The sequence below is a fragment of the Mesoplodon bidens genome (genome assembly GCF_964165515.1).
Source record: "Mesoplodon bidens genome assembly, chromosome: 4".
Lineage (NCBI taxonomy): Eukaryota > Metazoa > Chordata > Mammalia > Artiodactyla > Ziphiidae > Mesoplodon > Mesoplodon bidens.
Genome location: NC_138160.1, coordinates 142,393,317 through 142,415,192, shown reverse-complemented (window position 1 = coordinate 142,415,192; position 21,876 = coordinate 142,393,317). Strand labels below are relative to the sequence as shown.

General features: G+C 56.0%; 3 protein-coding genes across 6 annotated transcripts in view; all 3 read right to left on the bottom strand.

Moving 5' to 3' along the window:
• The window catches only part of NFIX (nuclear factor I X), a 98,370-nt gene extending 96,183 nt beyond the window's left edge, over positions 1-2,187 (bottom strand). For 3 of the 4 annotated variants that reach the window (XM_081233321.1, XM_081233324.1, XM_081233323.1), the window contains exon 1: positions 2,054-2,187. In XM_081233321.1, the coding sequence (XP_081089447.1) occupies positions 2,054-2,080 (27 nt within the window). In that variant the 5' untranslated portion in view covers positions 2,081-2,187. The remainder of the gene's footprint in view (positions 1-2,053) is intronic. The other variant, XM_081233325.1, reaches the window with a different exon arrangement.
• The window catches only part of GCDH (glutaryl-CoA dehydrogenase), a 415,847-nt gene that overhangs the window by 335,646 nt on the left and 58,325 nt on the right, over positions 1-21,876 (bottom strand). The window lies entirely within an intron of this gene.
• On the bottom strand, positions 13,890-18,262 carry DAND5 (DAN domain BMP antagonist family member 5; the record flags this gene model as incomplete). Its single annotated transcript, XM_081231756.1, is given in 5 exon segments — positions 13,890-13,937; positions 13,939-14,041; positions 14,043-14,119; positions 17,938-18,001; positions 18,003-18,262. Coding segments are annotated over 5 exon segments (552 nt in total).

Here is a 21,876-nt window from a genome sequence, read left to right as displayed (position 1 = left end):
CACAGAGCTGAGCCCTTGCTCCCTTCGAAGGTGTCAGAGAGCCAAGCCCTGGCCATCACCCTGAGTCTGGGGGCTGCCCCAGCCCCTCCCTAGTCTTGTCACCAGTGGATCAGCTGGCATTTTCTTTCCCAAGGTCTGTGACATCTGAAGAGCCAAGTTCTCACCCAGGCTGAGGAGGAGGGTAGGCCAGGGAGCCGAGCTGGCGGCTGGTGGGCCAGGGGCCGCTCAAGCATGAGGTCTTGGTCCCATTAGGCCCTGAATACCAGCCACATCGGCCAGCCAAATGTGGCACCAAAGGCAGCCACAGCTCAGACCCAGCTAGGTGGGTAGGGTCGTCATGCGGGGGCCCAAGATGGGGTGGCTGGCCAGTCAGAGGCACAGATATGGGGGTCCCCCACACTGCCATAGTGGCCAGAGTGCCTGCTCACACCTGCATGTACACCGTGATACATACATGTGCGTGTGCACCTCACCAACACATACTCACATCCTATACAGGAAGACCCTCACCCTGGGCCACACACATGTCCATACACACAGGGCTGCCTACGGCTGATCCACAAGGCCACAAGCAGACCCCCGAGATTGACTCACACACACACACTTGCATCTGTGGATACAAGAGTGTGGTGTGGGCATTCTGTTTGTTACGTGGGGGGGCTGACACACACCCCTGACATACCCTCTAGCCCCTCGTCAATACCACACCCACATAGCAGCCATATTCACATGGACTCCCACTCCCAGCCTGGGCACACTTGGCACACAGCTGGCAAGGCTCAGACTGGCAGAGGGGACAATTAGGACCCAGGCCTGGCCTAGAGACTCCCCCCACAAACGCAGGCCCTGCTGGCAGGCAGGGCTAGAAAGCCCCCAGGTGTCGCCTCTGCGGAGTCTGGGATGCCAGCTATAGCGTGGCCCAGCAGACAGCGTTACCAGGGCTGCTGTGGGGCTCTGGGCAGCTTCTGTGCCCTCTCAGAGCCAGGAGCCACCATCGGAGAGGGTGGGGTGGCAGGGCAGGCATCCCCCGGGCCTTTGCCGCCTGCCGTGCGCGGTGCAGGGAACTTCGCTGGAGGCGGGACGCGCTTTCGCAGCGCGCCAAGGTCGGCACAGCGCCCGCGGCTGACCCGGCGGCGTGGCCCCAGCACCGTCGGCAGTGTCCGCGGCTCCCGCCAGCCCCTCCCGCCTCCGGGCAGCGGGATGGGATTCCCCAGACCCGCCTGGTCCACCGCGCGGCAGCCGGGGTGGCTGGGGCCGGAAAGTTTGCGCCGAGGAAAGTTTTTTTTTTTTTGGGGGGGGGGGTCGCCGCGGCTGCGGCGTCCAGGGTCGGCGAAGAGGCGCGGCCAGGGCTGGCAGCCCGCCCGCCCCTCCCGCCCCTCCCCTGCCCCACAGAAATTTGGGAGCCCCGCCATTTTCTTAGCCCCGCTCCCATGTGAGGCCTGAACAAAGACTTTGGGGAGACGCCCGGGCTGCTCGGCCCGCCCGGGGCACCCCGGCGGCACGCAGGGGCCACCACCACGCACGCCGGCCGCTGCCACCCTCGGGAACCGCTGCGCCCGCCCCAGGGAGCGCCGCCAGACCCAGTCCCCGCACTGCGCCCTCGGGACCACCCCCTGCCACTCTGTCATCCCGCAAACACTGCCAGCGGCCACGCTGTCCGGGTGCACGCCACAGTCGCCCACAGGTCGGCGGGAGTCCCGCTGCCCACTGCACCCCAGTCGAGCGCGCGCGCGCGCGCGCACACACACACACACACACACACACACACACACAAACACGCACTCCCGCTCCGCGCTACAGGGGCAGCGCCACGCACGCAGCCGGCAGCCCCCGGAACCCCCAACAGGAGTCTGCCTCCTGGCCAGGGTCGCACGCGCACGGGGGCGCCCGCACGCGTGGTCGGACTCCCCACCGTACGGCTTGCACCCCTCGGCCGCCCGCGGACTCACTGCCCCCCAGCCGCCGCGCGCCCCCTCCGCCCTCCCGCCCGCGCCGCCGGCCGGCCTCCTGCGCCCGCTCCCCTCCCGGGTCGCGCGGGGGCGGCGGCCGGTACCTGGGTGAGGCAGTACGGGGAGTACATAGCTGGGCGCCCGGGCGGGAGCGCGGCGGCCGGCCGCGGCGAGGGGAGGCCCGGCAGGCGGCGGCCGCGCTCGGGCTCCGGCTCTGGCTCGGTTCCTCCGGCCTTCGCCGCGCTGCGCCCGCCCGGCCCGCGGCCCCGCGCTCGGCCCGGCGCCGCTCCGCGCTCGCCGCTCGCAGGCTCGGCCCCGCCGGCTCCGGGGCCGCCGCCGCCGCCGCGCTCGCCGCTGCCTCTCGCGTCCGCCGCCGCAGCCGCCGCCGCGCGTCTACTCCATGCCGCCGCCGCTCGGCCGGTCACCCTCGCCCGCCGCCGCCGCCGCCGCCGCCGCCGCCGCCGCGCTGTGAAAGTGAAAGTTTAGACAAAGTTTGGAAGCGGCGCACTCCGGGGAGAGGGAGCGGGCGGGCGGCGCGGGCGGGAGGAGGGGCGCGGGGAGGGGCGGGCAGGGCGGGGGAGCGACGGCCGGCGCGCACACACACACACACACACACGCACACACACATATGCACGCACACATGCACACACACACACTCAGACACGCGCGCGCGGGGGCGCACGCCAACACGGCCACCCCGACACGTGCTGGCCCGCGTTCCAAAGCAGACACACGCTGACACGCAGTGAGGTTTGGAGCCCTCCATACATGTCACGTACAGAACGCATTGCCACACGTTCCACATTCCAACAAAGCACTCTCAGTCACCTACGCGCACACAGCATAGGCACACAACCCACACACATGCACCGACACCCCCCCAAGACTAGGAAAGCAACCCACAACCCGCACACTGACATGCACACAGGGCCCACCATCACATGATACCCACACATATGCATTTCAACAACAAACCACGTTTAGACTCCTAGATACAGGTGGACACACTCCAAGATGGGCCTCACACAGACACACACTGATACACACCAAGACACACACACCAGTGCATGCGGACATATACAGATTCATGCTGACACACTGACACTGGCATGATCACACAACCACATCCTCACACACTCCAGGCACACAACTCCCATACATAGACACCCAAATGCACACACAACACACGCACAAAGCTGCACCAAAACAGATGCACTAATGCACTGTCACACAAACACAAACCATCGGACACCAGGACATACATGCCAAACACAGGGAAAGCACTGACCCTGATACAAAGTGACACTGGCAGAGACAACATCACACAGGAACACATATCACACACCTGATGCCCAGATGTACACAGGTATCACACACATACACCCAGGCCCCTCCCACGCCCCACTCCCAGCACGCGCACACACACACACACACACACACACACACACACTTGTACTTGGCCCTGATCATGGACACACACACAAATCTAGCAAGGACCACACAGCCCAACCATCAGGGACAGAAATGGGCATTGAGGCCTCAGGTACATGTATTCACACCCCCGGTGAGGCTCCATTCCTCTCATGCAGGCCCCTGGTCCCCCATTTCCAGAGCAAAGAGGAATGGGGGGAAAAGTCTGTGCTGAGGACCCTGGCATGGGGGCAAGGGGAGCCCTTAAGTGACCCCCAGGGTGGGCAGGGAGGTGGTGCCTGCAGCCCCCAGGCAGCTCCTGCTGCCGAGGCAAAGAGCCCTCCTGCTGCCAGGTGCAGCCAGCACTTTCTCACCCTCCTGGGGCAAGAAGCTGTGGCAGTTCTCAACTATGCATTGTCTGTTGGAGGGGTGTCGATGCCCAGGTGTATGTGTATGTCCATGTGAAAATATGCCTGAGGGTATGTGTTCCTGGTCACATTGCGTCTTTGAGGCAGGGTGGCCAGAGTTGTGTTCTTGGGAGTCTGGGTGAGTCCGGGTGTCCTCTGGGGGAAAGGAGGTACAGGTCAGTGTATGTCCGTCTACGAGTCTCTTTGAATAGGCCAGTGTGGTGTAGCAGTGATGCGGGTCTGGCTGTGTACCTGGGGTGTCTGTGAGTCAGAGGTTGAGTGTCTGCCAGGCTCTGTGCCTAGCACTGGGGACATAGTAGGGAACAAGACAAAAGACCCTGCGCTGGGGGGCGCTGACATTCTAGTGGGAGTTAGGTGTAGAGGTCACCTTGGCAGTGTCTGGTCTTTGACAGGAAGTGCCGGTGATGAGGGTGCCTAGGTGAATATGTGTGTGTGTATTGAGCTGATCACAGTGTGTGCATCAGCTGTGAGGCTCTTTCTGTCAGAAAGTGTCAGTGTACATAACAAGCTTGTGTATGTGTGGCAGGGATGTGGGTCTCTCTACGCGTCCCAGAGTGTGTGTGACCCAGGGGGTCTGTCTGTAATCAGGGTCTGTGTGGCTGAAAGTGTTAATGGGTGTCACTAGGAATGTGTTTCTCTCTGTTGGGTCCCTGTGAGTCTGGGGCAGTGATGAAGATCTGTGTGTACCAGAGTATGTGTATACAGGTGACTGTGTGTGTCAGGGAGCGGGGCTCTGTGTCTTTTCAGAGATGTGGGTCTGTGTATCAGGCTGTGTTAGTGTGTGTGACTAGGTGTGTGTGTGCGCATGTGTGTCAGGGAGGGAGGTCTCTGTGTGCCTGAGGATGTGCCTGGGTACATGTGTGTCTGTCATTGCTGTACTTGGGGGTCTCTGTCCTGGGATCCCGCCGATCCGACCCAGCCTTCCCCCTCTGCATCGCAGCCGCTGCCGATGCAAGGCCGTGGCAGAGGGAATCGATACGTCCTTAAAAATTCAAGGGCTTCTCGTAAACAGAAACTTTTAACACCGTTTAAAGTTTCAGGGCCGCCGCTGCTGCCTCCCGGCCGCAGCCTCCACCGCTGCAGTCGTAGGGCGTGCGGGAGGAGGCACCGGAGGAGGGGGGGCGGGTGCCGAGGAGAAGGGGCGGGGCTACATGGGGGATGGAGGAGGGGCTGCAGGAGGGCACTGGAGGATCTGTGGGACTGAGGGGAGGGACAGGAAGGGGATTTGGGGATCAAGGGGCTGGGGGCTTGGATGGCTCAGGAAAGGGATGTGAGGGATAGGTTGGGGGGGAGATAGGGAGGAGAGGAAAGCAGGAAGTTGGGGGGGGGACAGGGATGGGTCTGGGGGCCTTTGAGGAGGGCCAAGGGAGGCTGGAATGTCTGGGAGAAGGAACTGGGGATATGTAGGCCCAGGAGAGGTTTGGGGTGCCAAGGTGGGGCTTGGATGGCTGAGGAAAGGAGCAGAGGATAAATCTGGGGGGTTACGGGGCCCGGGTGAAGGGGACATTGGAGCAGTGTGGGCCTGTGGGGGGCTGGAGGGGGAGGCAATAGGAAAGGCTTGGGGAAGGGGGGAATGGTTGAAGGGTTTGGGGTGTCTGGGATCTTTAATGTAACTGGGGGATTGGGGAGACCTCGAGAGACAGGTGGACCCTCCTTGCCCCTCTGCAAACAGCCATGAAGGGGTAACCCCTCAGAAGCCCCATCAACTTTGGCCCAGTCCTCTCCCCACCTGCTGGCCTGTCCTCCCAGCCCTGTTCCGCCATCCGTGCCAGGGCCTAGGGCTGGGGTCTGCCCACTCCCTCCTCACCCTCCCGGTCCCGCCTCTGGCAGCAAGCCTGGGCTCTGCTTGAACCAGCATCCCATACCCACTTCACACACGCATTCCATTCATACACACAGACACAACATCCATCCACACACACACAACACCCATCCTTCCATTCACACACCCTCACACCACAACACCCTCCCTCTGTGCACACACACACCCTCTCTCTTCCTTACACACTCGCACATCCATCCATGTTCCCACAAACAAAACATTTTCCCCATATTCATGAGCATATCCGCACTCAGAATTCTCTCCACGTTGCTCAGACCACCCCCATACCCACAACAAACACCCCCCCACAACATGCACACACATCCACATCCACTCTGCTCCCCCCTCCACAGCTGCCAGCTGGGAGGATTTTTACAGAGAGGCTGAGGGGTTGCTCTGGAGGACACCCGGGCCCCCCCGGCCCCCCCAGCCCAGGTCTTAGGACCACACCTGGCCTTCAAGAAATCACAGGGGAGAAGGGTGTTGCCGGGGGGGCTGTGTACAGCTGGGATGCCACAGCTGGAATCTCCCACATTCCTCCCTGCTGGGGCTGCCCACCTGGCTGTGGCTGGCAGCAGGTGTGTTCTTACAATGCAGGTGTGCCGGGGGAGGAGGAGGGAGGAGTGGGCACCAGGCCCATGGCATTACCCAGCCAGGATGCTGGGGGCAGTAGGAGGCGGTACCAAAACATCTGGGCTCCAGCAGCCAAGTCCTGGGCCACCAAAGGTGGGGCCAGGCATTGCTGGGCTCCGGGGCAGGTGGGCAGGCCTCTCCGCAGAGGAGGATGAACATCTGGTACACAAGATAAGTCAAGAGCCAGGCTGAGGGTGCTGCCAGGGTCAGGGAGGGGTGCCCTAGGCCCTCCTGGCAGGACTGGGGATCCCCACTCCCCAAGAGGGCCTTATGCCTCTCCTGCCCAGCCTGGAGGACATGGTCTGTGCCCAGGCTGAGGTCCTAGCCTTGTGCTTGCTGCCCCGTCCCTGGGCTGGGAACCTGTAGTGGGGAATGAGGAGTTACAGCCCCACTGTCAAGGCACACCTGGCCAGGCACCTGCGTCCATGCCACACACACACACACCAGACTCCTAGAGTCACGTGCACACAGAATCACAAAGACACACACAGGCATGCTCAGACACACAAAGATACAGACCCTCCTCCTCCTCTGGGCGGTCGTGTAAAACGCCATAATCACACACAGACACAGGATCACCCAGAAATGCTGTCACACACCCTTAGTACACACACACACAAGCATACAGCTGCAGAGGAAATCCCACACACATCTCCCCCACAGAGTGACACCAATAACACTCCATTCACACACAAAGACCTTCACCATCACACAGACCTCCCCCATAGAGACTCAGATTTACACTGACTCACAAAGACAAACCCAGTTATTCAGACTCCCAGAATCGTACACTGAGTCCAGTTACACGGATACACACAAAGTCACACAATTACACAAAGTTTTACAGACCTTTTGAGTCACGTACACAGATGTTCTCAAAATCATCCATAGATGTGGCACACGCAGGGTGACACAAAGATATACGGATCACATATACACAGACACACAGGATCATCCATGGTCACAACTGATCGCACACTGACACCCAAAGACACACACAGGCATCCCCAAATCACAAATGGGGATACTCAGGCCAGCCCGCAGCTGTGCACAAGGTGCCACAGACACACACTCACACGTGCCCCAGCAGCACAGCATGGCTAGCGCCAAGGACAGGCAGGCGGCAGGGCTTCCTGTGGCTAACGCTCATCTGGAGGCAAGGGAAGGAGCTGGGGAAACATTTCATTTGCAGCCGGCTGGAGACCCACCCCACCCGTCCTGGAAACCTGGCCCTGGCTCCTGAATGGGGCCTCTGTGCTGCCACCACCCAGCCGACCAGGGTGTGGGTATCAGGGGGGTGAGGCCGGCCGCACTGCGTCCCTGGCTGAGCATCAGGGGCCACCCAGCCACATACCAGGGCCCAAGCTGGAGTCCCCCAGACCAGAGGAGCCCCCCTCACCCCCATCCCCACTGCATCTGGAGGCCACTCCCCAACCCAGCCTGCAGAGGGAAGACAGAGCAGCAAGGCAGAGCCCCGGCTGGCACTGGATCTCCAGGTATCCCCTGTCTCAGGCCCATATGTCTCCTCAGGCTGAGCAGCTGCTGGTCCCATGTCACAAGGCCTCTTGATCCAGCACAAAGGTAAGACACCACGGCTGTATGTGACAGCATTGCTGAGGATGCGACTGACAGTGTAGCCGGGCTCCCTGTGCAGCCTTGGCGTGGGGGTGGGGCAGTCATAGCCCCTTGGCTCATGTCATCACACACTCACTGTCACACACATAGTGTCACATCACACCTTCAATCACACAGCCACACACAGCCACACTGTCTCATCTTCAGTCACACTGTCACACACCACCACACTGTCACACATGCTGTCACACACAGAGACACATTGTCACACCTTCAACCAGCAACCCTGCCTGTCACACCCCCAGCCACCCTGTCACACACAGAAGTACCATCACAGCCTCAAGGATTCTGGTCACACGTGCCTTCAACCACACTGTCTCACACATCCTCACACCTACCCTGACACGCTGACCCTCACACTGTATCACCGTCTGACCAGCAGGGGCACACTCACATACCCGGTCTGGGTGCCGCTTCAGCTGTGTTAGCCACGTGGCCACACGGAGTCACTGCCCCACTAGGTCACAAGGAGGGGAAGCAGATCTGAGCACTTCATTCCCAGGGTGTGGTGCACAGCTGCCCCTCGAGCCATGTTTGAACCCAACCAGTTGCTCCAATAACGCGACAACGCACCCTGATTGTCACAGAGCAGGTAGCCCGCAGGTACAGGCCACTGAAGAAGTGCTCACAGACATTCTGATGACATGCACTCAGCATCTCACTGTTGCAGGTGACAGGTACACATCTCGCACTGCCCAGAGTCCCCGGACAGAGCTACAAAGAAACAGTGGGGGACAGCCACACCACAGTGACAAGGACACCGTGTCACACAACAGTCATCCTCCCCAATACCTGTCACAACGTTGAGACAGTCCCTTAGCCATCCCAACAAGCAGCCAGGCACACTGGCATGACCCCCACAGTAGTCACTAGGAAGCCCTCCAGCCCCCCAAGTCATGGAGACGGGGAGAGGCCCACGCTGCTACCCGCCTCTCCCCACTGCAGTTGGTGCCTGGAGAGCAGGGGGGCTAATAGACGCGCAGCTGTAGGCAATGGGTGCCAGCCCCTCTGCCTCATGAATATTCATCAGCTGGGGCTCTCCTGAACCTGTGGGGAGTGGGAGGTCCCAGGCAGCTGGGCACCCCTTTCTGCGCCAGGAGGCCTTCAGGTGAGGGGGGGCTCAGCCAAGCCCTGGCAGTCCTTGGAACCTATACCCAGTACACACATAGGCACATATAAGTTTGTGAACATGGACCCCCAGACCCACAAACAACCGTCACACAACCACACCCAACAACGGGGCCATCCACCATCACACACACACACACACACCAGGCATGCAAACACAGGCACACACACTATCACATGAGCCCACAATCTCAAACGCATAATCACACCCAAACCACAGACACCCATCATCTCTCTCTGTCTCTCTCACACCCACCCCTCAAGCATGCAAACACACACACTGTCACATGAATTCACAAGCACATAATCACACCCAAACCACCGACACACACACACACACACACCCCAGGTATACAAACACAAGGGCACACAAACAGTCAAAAGACCACAAACACACAGATACACCATCACACCCAAACTGCACACTCACTGTCACACACAGGCATGAAAACACACACACACACACAGAAGCACACAGGATCTCACTCTGCCCATCTCTTATGTTTTACAGAAGGGGACACTGAGGCAATGAGTGGCTGAAGGCCCCTTGAAGGAGTACGGCCTCGCCTGACTCCAGGCAGAGGGTACCGCCGAGCGCCCCCTACTGGCCCGGTCCCCTCACGAGCGCGCGGGGCGGGCACACGCCTGACGTAACCATGGCATCCTCTTGGCACGAGCGGCCCGCACGCGGGGAGGGCGGGGCGGGCGCGTTGCCATGGCGCTGGCTGGCCGCGTGAATGGGGCATTGTTCGCAGCGGCGCCCGGGCCGGGCTGTCCCGGACCCACCCGGACCCACTCGAGCCGGCAGAGACTGGGAGAGATAGAGACGGGGAGAGACAAGAGATGGAGAGAGACAGACAGAGCTGTAGATGGGCAAAGACACTTAGAAGCCGAGAGAGAGACAGAGATGGAGAAAGAGAGATGGGAGAGACCTGCAAGAGAAACGCACAAATAAGGAAGGACAGAGGGAAAGGGCCAAAGGGAGGCAGAGTCGGAGATCGAGATGGAAGATGAAGGGCTGGAGTGGGAGACAGGACCAGCCAGCCAATACCCACAGAGCACACTGTGCCTGGCAACAGGATGAGGCAGAGGACCAGGACCCACAGACAAAGTCAGAGATGCTGAGAGGTGGGAAGAGACACTGCCGTAGAGAAACCCAGTGAGAAGGAGGGTCAGAGATACCTAGGGAAGAAATGAAGGAAATGCTCTGAGAACCTCTGGTCCCACCCACCTTGGTCCCTTCTCGACCCCCTTTTGGACCACACGCCTTCCCTGGTTCGACACTCTCAGAAGGCACACCTCTTTCCTACACATCTTCACACCCCAACTGACAAGACATCATTGACACGGGGTCCCAGTCTTCGGGGACCCTCCCCCAGGCACTCCAAGACACCCTCATGAGCACAGTGACACCCACAAATACACCGACAGCCACCCAGTGACCCAGTCACGGTCATAGCCAGACACACCCCTATGACAGGGACTAGTACCCCACACCAGAGTGGCACTCACAGTTATAGATATGGCCTCTAGATGTGCCGTCACATGAGGATCCTGCCAGACACGTAGTCCCGGTAACACATGGCCACGCACCACCACACGGGCTCATGCACCATGGGAACGCTGTCATATGTGGCCACTCCAGACACACAGTGCACCCTCACACATGCACAGATGTTTCCCTACATTCATTGACACCTTCACAGACACGCACGTGCCTTCTGCCCAATCTGACCCGCTGACTGGGCACCCTGTCCCTTGATCCAGATTGGTATCAAGGGGGATGCTGGATCCAGTTCTCCATGTTTGACAGACATCAGTCACCAGCCAACACTGGGAGGGGTGGGGAAGGAAGTGAAGCCCTGTCCCCGTCCCCCTCAAAGAGCCGTGTCAATCCGGGCTAGGGTAGTCCCCTAACTCCTCCATGTCTAGGGCAGCTTGGCCCAAATCTGAGCCAAGGGTGTCCCCTGGTGGCCATGCATGTTATCTGCACCCATCAGGTTAGGGGGTGGGGGTGTGTGCTGGGGATGGTGGGCAGCCCAGTGACCCTGTCTGAATAGAAGGGCAGAGAGGACAGGCCAAAGTCAACACACAGAACCCAGAGACGGGAAGCCAAGGCCCAGCAGCAAGGACCCAGACCCAGAATTCAGAGTCTGGAATCCAAATCCCAGAATCCAAAACCAGATCTCAGAATCCAGAATCCGAATCTAGATCCCAGATACTAAGATCTAGAATCCAGATCCAAGAACTCAGGACCCAGAATCTAAAATCCAGGTCCAAGCGCCCACAATCCACAATCCAAAAATCTAGATCCTATCCTCCAGAATCTAGAATCAAGGACCCAGCGGGAATTCCTTGGTAGTCCAGTGGTTAGGACTCGGCGCTGTCACTGCCAGGGCCCGGGTTCGATCCCTGGTCAGGAAACTAAAAATCCCACAGGCCACGTGACGTGGCCAAAAAAAAAAAAAGTAGAATCAAGAATGCAGATCCAAGAACCCAGAGCCCTCCTCAGAGCCAGCTCCCTGCCTTCCCCAAGTCCCCCACATTAGAGCTCTGCCAGCAGGGGTTGGTGAGGACATGAACAAACTGAAGGGGCAGGAGAGGAGCCCTGCAGTGACCACACAGAGCCTCTCCCCGCTGCTGCCCCTGTGCATTCACAAACACACACATACACACTTTGACAGGATCTTATACACAGACCCACACACCCAAACATACAGCCTGTGACCATCAGGTGTACAGCACCACACACCCTCAGATACACATGCACAATCACATACACACACACACCATCACACACCATCACACACCATCACACACACCATCATGCATTCACCCAGACACACCGTCACCCAAAGACACCTGGAACTGCCATACGCTCCTCTCCCAGCACATGAACACGTGCCCATCTGTGTACCCACATGATCTCAGAGCTGCCCCCCAGCCCTGGCCATCCCCAAGCTCAGACACACAACCACCATGCCCAGAGACACACAAAAACCCATGACTTCCAGCCCTGCACGCAGATACGCTCGCTCACAGAATTGTGGAGGCTGTCACACACACACAGACACACACACACACACACATGAACTCTCCCAGGCACAGAGAAGCCCCGTGCCTTGGCAGCCACGCAGCCCCTGGGAACGGGACCCCCGGGATGGGGCTCACCGCACACCCTCATGCCCACCCCAGCCCCCCCACCCCCCGCCTGGCCGGCTGGCGGGCTTTAATACAGATGCCAAACTCGTAATTGTAACTGAGGGTGACAGGGTCACCTTGAGCCCCAGATGCTCGCGCGGTGACAGATGGCGTTGGCAAACCTGATTATCGGCCCCTGTGCCAGCGCCTGTGGCACCTGCATTCCCCGCCCCTCCCCCGCTCCCCCAGCACTCATTACCCACCCATTACTGGGCCTGGGGGGCGGGGGTGGGGGCCGGCTGGCATTGCCCGGGAGGGGGCAGGGACTCTGGGGGCCCCCCTGGCACCAAGGTTCCCAGCTGGCTCCCCGGCTGGCAGGAGGTGGGCACAGCTGAAGGGGGAGAAAGCAGGCGCCTCATGCCTGCCAGAGAGAGGGGTGCTCGCGGTGCCAGGGCTGAGCTGCCCACTCGGACACTGCTTGGGATTGGCACAGAACCCTGGAGGGAGGAGGGAGAGTATGCCCCCGACTCTGTGGGCCCCTGGTGATCACCCCCCACTTCAGGGCCCTTGGAGCAGGGGCTTGGGAGCTGCCTGCCTGGCCTGTTCCCACCTCTCTGTGCAGGCCTGTGGGGTCAGAGGTCACAGGCTCCCACGCCCCGCTGGCCCATCTGTTTCCTCGGGTCCCCGCCTCCTGCTCCCCTCACCTGGGGCCTTCCTTCCTGAGGCAGGAAGAAGGCTGAGGGGGGCCTGGCCAGCCCCCGCCCTGAGCTCCGGGGGGCATTTGGAGGCAACCCTGACAGCGCCACATGTCCCCGCGTCTGTGCCAGACGGGCCCATCTGCTAGGGCCCTGGTTCCAGCCGCCCAAAGCCAGGCTGCCCTCGTCCACTGCAGACCCTGAGCCCAGCTGAGGAAGGAGCACTCCTGATGCCCACGCTCCAGCACAGGGCCACCCACTCCCAGGAAACCCCAATTGGAGAAATACACACACACACACACACATACACACACACAACTAAACTTGGCCAACCTTTATGGTTCCTGTAGATGCCACACTGGGCATGGTGCTGTGTGGAGACTGGATGTGGGGGGGTGAGGGACAGGAGGGGCAGCTGGGGGCACGTGTGTCCTGCCTCTGACTCGGGGAGCCCAGGTTTCCCCCAGCAGCTCTGTCTGCCTCCCAGCCTTGGTTTCTCGGGATCGCTAGGACCGTGTCATCACTGTGTCTCCTAGTCTGGGTGGGGCCGTCTATCTTCCCTGCAGCTGGGAGTGTGTTTGACTCATTCTGGGAGAGGAGGTCCAGCTTGGTGGTTAAAAACAGGAACCACCATGCCTTGGGTTCAAATGCCACCTCTGCCATGCACTGCTGTGTGACTCTGAGGGAGTGACTTTGCCTCTTGGGACTCAGGTTTCCTTTTCCGTAAAATGTGATGCTGCTAACCCCTATGTCATGGGGCTGCTCTGAGGATGACATGAGTTAGTACTTATCAAAGACTTAGAGCAGGGCCTGGCAAACAGTGAGTGCTCAATAAATATGCACTCTGACTATGAGTGGTCCACCCCCATGGCTGGGGCTGTGCCTGGTGTCCCTAGGAGCAGGGTGAGGACTCTGGAGACCTGTCTGGCTGTCCCTGCGTCCTTGGTTGCTGGACCGTGTGCATGGTCCAGGTTGGTGTCTTTCTCAGCCTGTCTTCCCCTGTCTCTCCACGGTGCATGCATCTGTGTGTCCATTCGTGATGCTCAGCTCATGCCTTTGGTCTGCACTGACACCCCTCAACCCGCACAGTGGACATCCTTCACCTGGCGAAGGGAGGCTGGGCTGCCCGCCCAACACCAGAGGACCACAGGTGCCCAGCGCATGCGAGCAGGCACACAGCTGTTGCAGGGGATGAACGGGGAGGTAGAAAGGGGAGCAGTGGCCAAAGCAGAGGTGATTGAGGAGGTAGAGAGCCATGCAGCCCAGCCGGGAGAGCATCTGGGGCCAGAGGCAGGGAGATGAGTCAAGGGCAGTGGAATCTGGAACCAGAGACTTCATCCTACCTAGAGAGGCATGAATGCCTGGGTTCAAATTCTGACTCTGCCATCTGCTGGCTGTGTGCCTTGGGGCAACTTACTCAACCTCTCTGGGCGTCAGTTTTCTCACCTGTAAAATCATCAAAGTTCAACCAGGAAAAAAAAGAAAACCACTCTAGGCCTTTTGACAGAGAGAATTAATACAGAGCAGGGCTGCTTTTCCCTAGCAAGAGATGATGGTAAAGATACGGTGGCCTGGGGGTGGGCACTTGTAGGAAGCTGCTGCCACCTCCAGGGGTGAGGGACAACAGGAAGGGTGGTATTCCAGGATCCCTGGGGGGGACTGAACAGAAAACCCTTAGCTCATTGCCTGGCACACAGTTGGCAGTCAGTAAATGCTAGTTCTTCCTATGATCCCCTCCACCTAAGTGGATCTATCAACTTGCTCCCAGATCATGGCCCTTCTCTGTTTAAACCCTGCACCCACCATCCGCCCTCCCGCCTCCACATCACCCTGCCCTTCCCCCCATCACTGCCCCAGCCACCCTGGTCTCCTCAATGTTCTTTCTCTCTTTCTTTCTTTTTCATTTATTTATTTATTTATTTATTTTTGATGTGGACCATTTTTTTTTAAACATCTTTATTGGAGTATAATTGCTTTACAGTGGTGTGTTAGTTTCTGCTTTAAACAAAGTGAATCAGCTATACATATACATATATCCCCATATCTCCTCCCTCTTGCGTCTCCCTCCCTCCCATCATCCCTATCCCACCCCTCTAGGTGGTCACAGAGCACCAAGCTGATCTCCCTGTGCTATGCAGCTGCTTCCCACTAGCTATCTATTTTACATTTGGTAGTGTATATATGTCCATGCCACTCTCTCACTTCGTCCCCTCCCTGTGTCCTCAAGTCCATTCTCTACGTCTGTGTCTTTATTCCTGGATGTGGACCATTTTTAAAGTCTTTACTGAATTTGTTACAACATTGCTTCTGTTTTATGTTTTGGTTTTTTGGCCCCGAGGCATGTGGGATCTTAGCTCCTTGACCAGGGATCATACCCACACCCCCTGCATTGGAAAGAGAAGTCTTAACCACAGGACTGCCGAGGAAGTCCCCCTTTTTAAATTTTTTGGCCGCACCATGCAGCATGTGGGATCTTAATTCCCCAACTAGGGATCAAACTCGAGCCCCCTGCATTGGAAGCACGGAGTCTTAACCACTGGACCGCCAGGGAAGTCCCTGTTCTTTCTTTCTTTTTTTTTTTAATTGAAGTATAATTGATTACAGTGTTGTACTAACTTCTGCTGTATGGCAAAGTGACTCAGTTACACACACATATATATATATATATATATAGTCTTTTTTTATATTCTTTTCTGTTATGGTTTATCCCAGGAGATTGGATATAGTTCTCTGTGCTATACAGTAGGACCTTGTTGTTTATCCATTCTAAATGTAATAGTTTGCATCTACCAACCCCAAATTCCCACTCCATCCTTCCCCCACCCCCCTCCCCCTCAGCAACCACAAGTCTGTTCTCTATGTCTGTGAGTCTGTTTCTGTTTTGTAGATAGGTTCATTTATGCCATATTTTAGATTCCACATATAAGTGATCTCATATGGTATTTGTCTTTCTCTTTCTGACTTTACTTAGCGTGATAATCTCTAGTTGCATCCTTGTGGCTGCAAATGGTATTATTTCATTCTTTTTATGGCTGAGTAGTATTCCATTGTATATATGTACACATCTTCTTTATCCATTCATCTGTTGATGGACATTTATTTTGTTTCCATGTCTTGGCTATTGTGCATAGTGCTGCTATGAACATAGGGGTGCATGTATCTTTTTGAATAATAGTTTTGTCCAGGTATATGCCCTGGACATGTGGGATTGCTGGATCATATGGTAATTCTATTCCTCGCTGTTCTTTCAATGCACCAAACTTGTGCCTGCCTCCGGGACGTTGCCCCTGCTGTGCCCTCCACCTAGACTTCTCGTCCATCCACCCTTCCCAGAGCTCATTCCAACTCATCCTTCCTTCCTCAAAAGCACCCCCAAGACAAATTTCACCCTCCTGGTAGTCTTTCTCCTAGCATCCTCATCTCTTTCTCCAGGGTCTCATAGCAATTCATTGTTATGTCTCTCTGGGGGATTGTCAATGTTCCTCTCTCTCCCAGAATATTCACTACATGAAGGCAGGGACTCTTTCCGTCTTGTTTATGGCTATAGCCCCAAGAGGTGCATCATAACAAAAGCTAACACTTGCCGAGCCCTAACACCCTGCCGAGCCCATGCTGCTCACCTTTGAGGTACTCCCTCCTCCCCACAATGCTGCAAGGCTGGAACCATTAATATCCCCATTTACAGATGAGGAAACTGAGGCTCCAAGAAGTCCCTTGCTTGCCTAAGACTACACAGCTGCCGAGGGGACTGCTAGCCCTTAGAGCATCCCTGTGCCCCCCTGGGACAATTGCAGCTCTGGGAGAGGGTACACAGCTGGATCCCAGGTCAGGGGTCCCCTCTGCTGTGTGCAGTGTGCACGGCTGTATGGGGCAACTGAGGCAGCTGGTCCAGGGCTGTGCAATACCACCGAGTTGTCTGGATTCAATGAAGGTTTGCTGAATTGATAACAAGCCAAGGGATCTTGGGAACTGACACCCTGGTAGGCATGGTGCCAAGCACTTCGCATGAGTTCTCAACTATTATTAACTCCCTTTTGCAAAGGTGGGACTTGAGGCATAAAGCAGGAAAGCCACTTGCCCTGGGTCACACAGAAATCAGCAGCTGAGGCAGAAGTTGAACGTAGGTATGCCTAGCTCCAAAACCTGGGCCATAAACAATACATGGTATGAATTATCAAAACCTTTACGGAGCACCAACTGAATGCAGCTGTAAGAATGCTTCCCTTATCCCTCTCATTCAGGCTGCCCAATAGCCCTTAGGAGTCAAGTACTACTATTATTCATTCATTCATTCATTCATTCATTCAACAAATACTTACTGAGTGCCCACTGTGTGCCTGGCTCTGCTCTAGAGCAGGGATGGGGCTACAGAAGTGAACATGACATAAAAATCTCTGCCCTGGTGGAGCAAACATTCTAGTGAGGGAGCTAGATGGTAAATGCAACTACAAAATCAATTTCATTTGTTAGGTGATGATGTGAACTACAGCGAGAAATAAAGCAGAAAGGGGGAACATTTTAAAACAACATCTGAGTAAAAACCTGGAGGAGGTGAGAGAAGGAACCATAGAATGTTGAAGGTGGGGAGTGCTAGAGGCAAAGGGAACAGCCAGTGCAAAGGACCTGAGGTAGACATAATATTGGTGTGTCTGGAGAAAAGCAAGATGGCTGGTGCAGCAGGAGGAAAGTGGGTGAGGGGGAGAGTGGGAGGAGGTAAGGGCAGGAGATGACAGGCATTTTGTGCAGGGCCTTGTGGGCCACAGGAAGGACTTGGATGTTCACTCTGAGTGAAGTGGGAGCCATGGAGGGTTCTGAGCAGAGGAGGGATGTGCCCAGACTCAGGTGTTCCCAGATGCCCTCTGGCCACTAGATGGAAAACTAGACTCAGGAGACAGGGTGGCCATAGCAGAAGCTGGGAGACCAAGATGGTAGCACTTGCATTGGCCCAGGTGCGAGATGCTTATGCCCCATTTTACAAGGGAGAAAACTGAAGATCAGAGACATTTAGGTGAAGGATGCAGGATTGACCCCAAATCTGTCTGGTGCCACAGCCTGTACTCTATCAACACTGAAACCCAGCCCTCTCCTTCCCCTGCTTGAGTGAAGGGCACAGCTTTGCACATCTCCTGGGCCACTTCCTGTGGGTCCAGTGGCAGAGACGGTGATGGCCACATCCTGCCCATACTGCAGCCTGCCTGTCCCCAGCTGCCCAGTTTTCTGCAGGCCCAAGAAGGCCTTCCAGCTGCCAAGGGCAAAGGGTGGCACTGGGAAAGCTGGGGCCCCTTGACCCAGAGACTGGGTCTCATTGGCAGCAGCCTGGAGCTGAGCTGGGAGGCCTTGGCGTCCAGGCCTCCCTGAGCCTGTGGGTAGCCAGGCCCCACTGAGCAGGCTCAAGAGAGTGGTCAGCTGGCTGAGGATCATCTGTCTGTCTTTCTGTGTGTTGGTCAGTCTGGGACTGGGCTCAGGGTCCTGGGCAGCCAACCCTGCTGTCTGGTAGGTGGAATCTGTGCTCTCTAGATACCCACCCACCCCCCCTTTTTTTTTTTTTTTTTGGCTGAGCTGCATGGCTTGCAGGATCTCAGTTCCCTGACCAGAGATTGAACCGTGTCCTAGGCAGTGAAGGCGTTGAGTCCTAGCCACTAAGGGCACCAGGGAACTCCCTTCAGATCCACCTTTTTTGTTGTTGTTTGCTTTGTTTTTTTCTTAATGTATATTTATTTATGTATTTGGCTGTGCCGGGTCTTAGTTGCAGCATTCAGGATCTTAGTTGCGGCATGCGGGAGGTAGTTCCCTGACCAGGGATCAAACCCTGGCCCCTGCACTGGCAGCGTAGAGTCTTAACCACTGGCCCACCAGGGAAGTCCCCAGATCCACCTTTAATGGCTTGCCCCCAACCTGGGTAGCCTGGGAGGCACCTCTGCAAACCCACAATGGGGAGGAGAGTAAACCCCTTACCTGCTGGGTTCCCACCCCTCCCTAGCCTGGCAGGGGATCTGGGGGCTGGGCTTGCAAGTGTGTTTGGCTGTGGAGACCAGAAAGGAAAGGTGGAGATGCAGGGGCTTAGGGGCACAATGCTGAATGCCCTAAGGGGCTCCCTTCCCATCAGGGCCCCATTCTTCCATTTAGCAAACTCAGACTTTGCAGTTAGGCTTCTCAGGCTTCGGACTCAACACTGAAACTCCCTAGTTATGCAATCTCAAGTCCCTAAACCTCTCTGGGCCTCAGCTTCCTCTTCTGTAATATGGGGATAACAACAGTCCCTACTTGGGGGAATTCCCTGGTGGTCCAGTGGTTAGGACTCGGTGCTTTCACTGCCAGGGCTAGGTTCGATCCCTGGTTGGGGAACTAAGATCCTGCAAGCCAAGAGGCGCCACCAAAAAAAACCAAAAAATAAAACAGAAAAGCCAGTCCCTGCTTGGCAGGGTTGTTCTGAAGACTGGTGACAATTTATGTAAGGAGATTCAAATAGAGGTTGGTACACAGTAGCACCATGAATAAGCTATGATTAACACTATTGCCGTTGTTTTTTTCTTTGGCATGCATTAGAGGCCAGGAATAATTCTGAGCCCTGGGGATACAGGAGGACAACACAGAAAATGGGTCCTCGCTGCTACAGACTTTACATTGTAGTACAGAAAACAGACAACACAAGGTAAGATGATTTCAGAGTCTTAAGTGTTACGAAGATACTAAAATGGGATGTGCCTTAGAGGAATCGGGGTGGGGGCTTCTGACCCCAGGGTGGTCGGGGAAGGTCTTCCTGTGGAAGTGACATTTTTGCAGAGACCCTAGGTGCTGTGGGAACAGCCCCGTGGGGAGTGCTGGTTGTAGTGCTGGAAGCACATAAACAGCCCCGTCCCAGGATTTGGGGCCCTGGAGGCGCCTGGGGGTTCCAGTCCTGGCCCTGGCACCTGCGCGGCTCCCATCTCACACCCAGGTGAGGAGCTGTAGGCCGCGGGGCCCTGAGATGCTGCAGGGCCGGTCCTTCCCGTGCCCCCCGGAGCTGCGAGTGCGATGGGGTGCGCTTGCCCTCTGGCGGCATCTCTCGGGATTGCACGGCGACCGTGCCCTGGACAACTGCCTCCCGGACGTCCCACCGGGAGGTGCGCGGGCACCTCCCACTGACCCCGCTACATCCGAGCCCCTGAGCGTCCCCCAACCTGCCCTTCCGCTGTCCTCTAGACCCAGCTAATGGCAGCTCCGTCCTGCCAGGTGCTGAGGCTCCAAACTTGGCAGCAACTTTAAGCCCCCTCTTTCTCTGACTCCCCCCCTCCCCAATTTGATATGACTGCAAGTCCCTTCCACTTCAGAATCTACCCAGAATCCGCCCATTTCTCACTCCCTCTTCGGTCCCCAACCTGGACATAATCCTCATTATCTCCCACCTGAACCAGTGCAGTCCCTCCGCCCTGGTACCCCAGCTCCCGCCTCCTCCCTCCCTCAAAGTCTGTTCCTCCGACAGCACCCAGAGGGCTCCTCCAGGAACCACCTCACTGAGATTAACAGCCAAAATTCTCCCTGCAGCCCAGCAGGCCTCTCCCTGTTTGCTCGCATCACCACCCCACCCTCATCTCTCCGCACTCTCTCCCCGTTTTCTCACTCCCTCCAGTCACGCGGACTTCTTCTCTCTTCCGTAGACTCACCCAAGCATAATCCCATAATCCTACACAGTTGTACGGGGCTGCGACACTCTTGAAGTTTCAACATGGAAAATATAGCTAAGAAAAATGAAGTTAAAAAAATTCACAACAAGGTGCTGACGTTTTGGGGAAGAGGGATAAGAATTTACAGGTACAATTTTTTAAATTTATTTATTTATCTATTTATTTTTGGCTGCATTGGGTCTTCGTACGTGCTTTTTTCTCTAGTTGCAGTGCGAGGGCTTCTCATTGTGCTGGATTCTTTTGTTGGGAGTACGGGCTCTAGGCAGGCGGGCTTCAGTAGTTGTGGTTCGCGGGCTCTAGAGCGCAGGCGCACGGGCTTAGTTGCTCCGCAGTACGTGAGATCTTCCCGGACCAGGGCTCGAACCCAGGGCTCCTGCGTTGGCAGGTGGGTTCTTAACTACTGCTCCACCAGGGAAGCCCCTACAGGTACAATTTAATTGTATTTGCACACTGAAAAGAGCAGCAAGATTCTCCTGTTGGGGAGGAACATTTAAATAGGCAGATGAGATTGGTGGGGGTGGGGGGAGGGGGCGGTGTCCCTTTAGAGTTTAAAAATTCAATGCAAAAAAAAAAAACTTAAGAAAAAAGCACAAATGAAAGCAATCAATACCTTTGTTCTGCCCCTTGTTTTTTAAGTGATTTGGGGCATTCAAGTAAGTATAGATAAAAATAGATAAACTATATAATAGATATAGATAAATATATAGTAATATATATATAATATAAGTAATATAAATATATAATACAGAGAGATAAAAATATAACAAACACCTCTTACTCATTGCAACAATTAAGAAATAAAAGATCACAGATATGAGAGAAACTGACTCTATACTTGTCCCTAATCCCTGAATTTGCCAATTATAATCCTCAGGCCTGTATTCATAGTTTTACTGTATATGTGTCCATTCAGAAAAGATACATAAAATTGTTTTGTTTAAAACAATATACACGGCATCTGAATGTATATATCCTTTTAACTTTCATCTGTCCTGCCCTTCAGTATTTCAATGCACATATATACACCCCAATTTTTTTCTCCATTATCCAATTTTTTAACCATCACAAACAATCCTGCAAAGAATATTCTGGAATGTAGCTCTTTTTCACCTAGGTTTTTGCACTTACTCTATCTGCGAGAGTTCGCTCCTTATCAGTGGTTCACATTCCTGGCTGCACATTAGAGTCACTTGTAAATGAGGAATCGATGCCCAGAATCTGCTGCAAATCAATTACTACATTGGAATCTCTGGGGATGGGACCCAGGCAGTGGTGTTTTTAAAAAAGCACCTCAGGGCTGCTGTGAACCCATGGGCTGTGTCGTTATATACAGCAGTAGATCTCAAGCTTGAGCCCACACAGCATCACCTG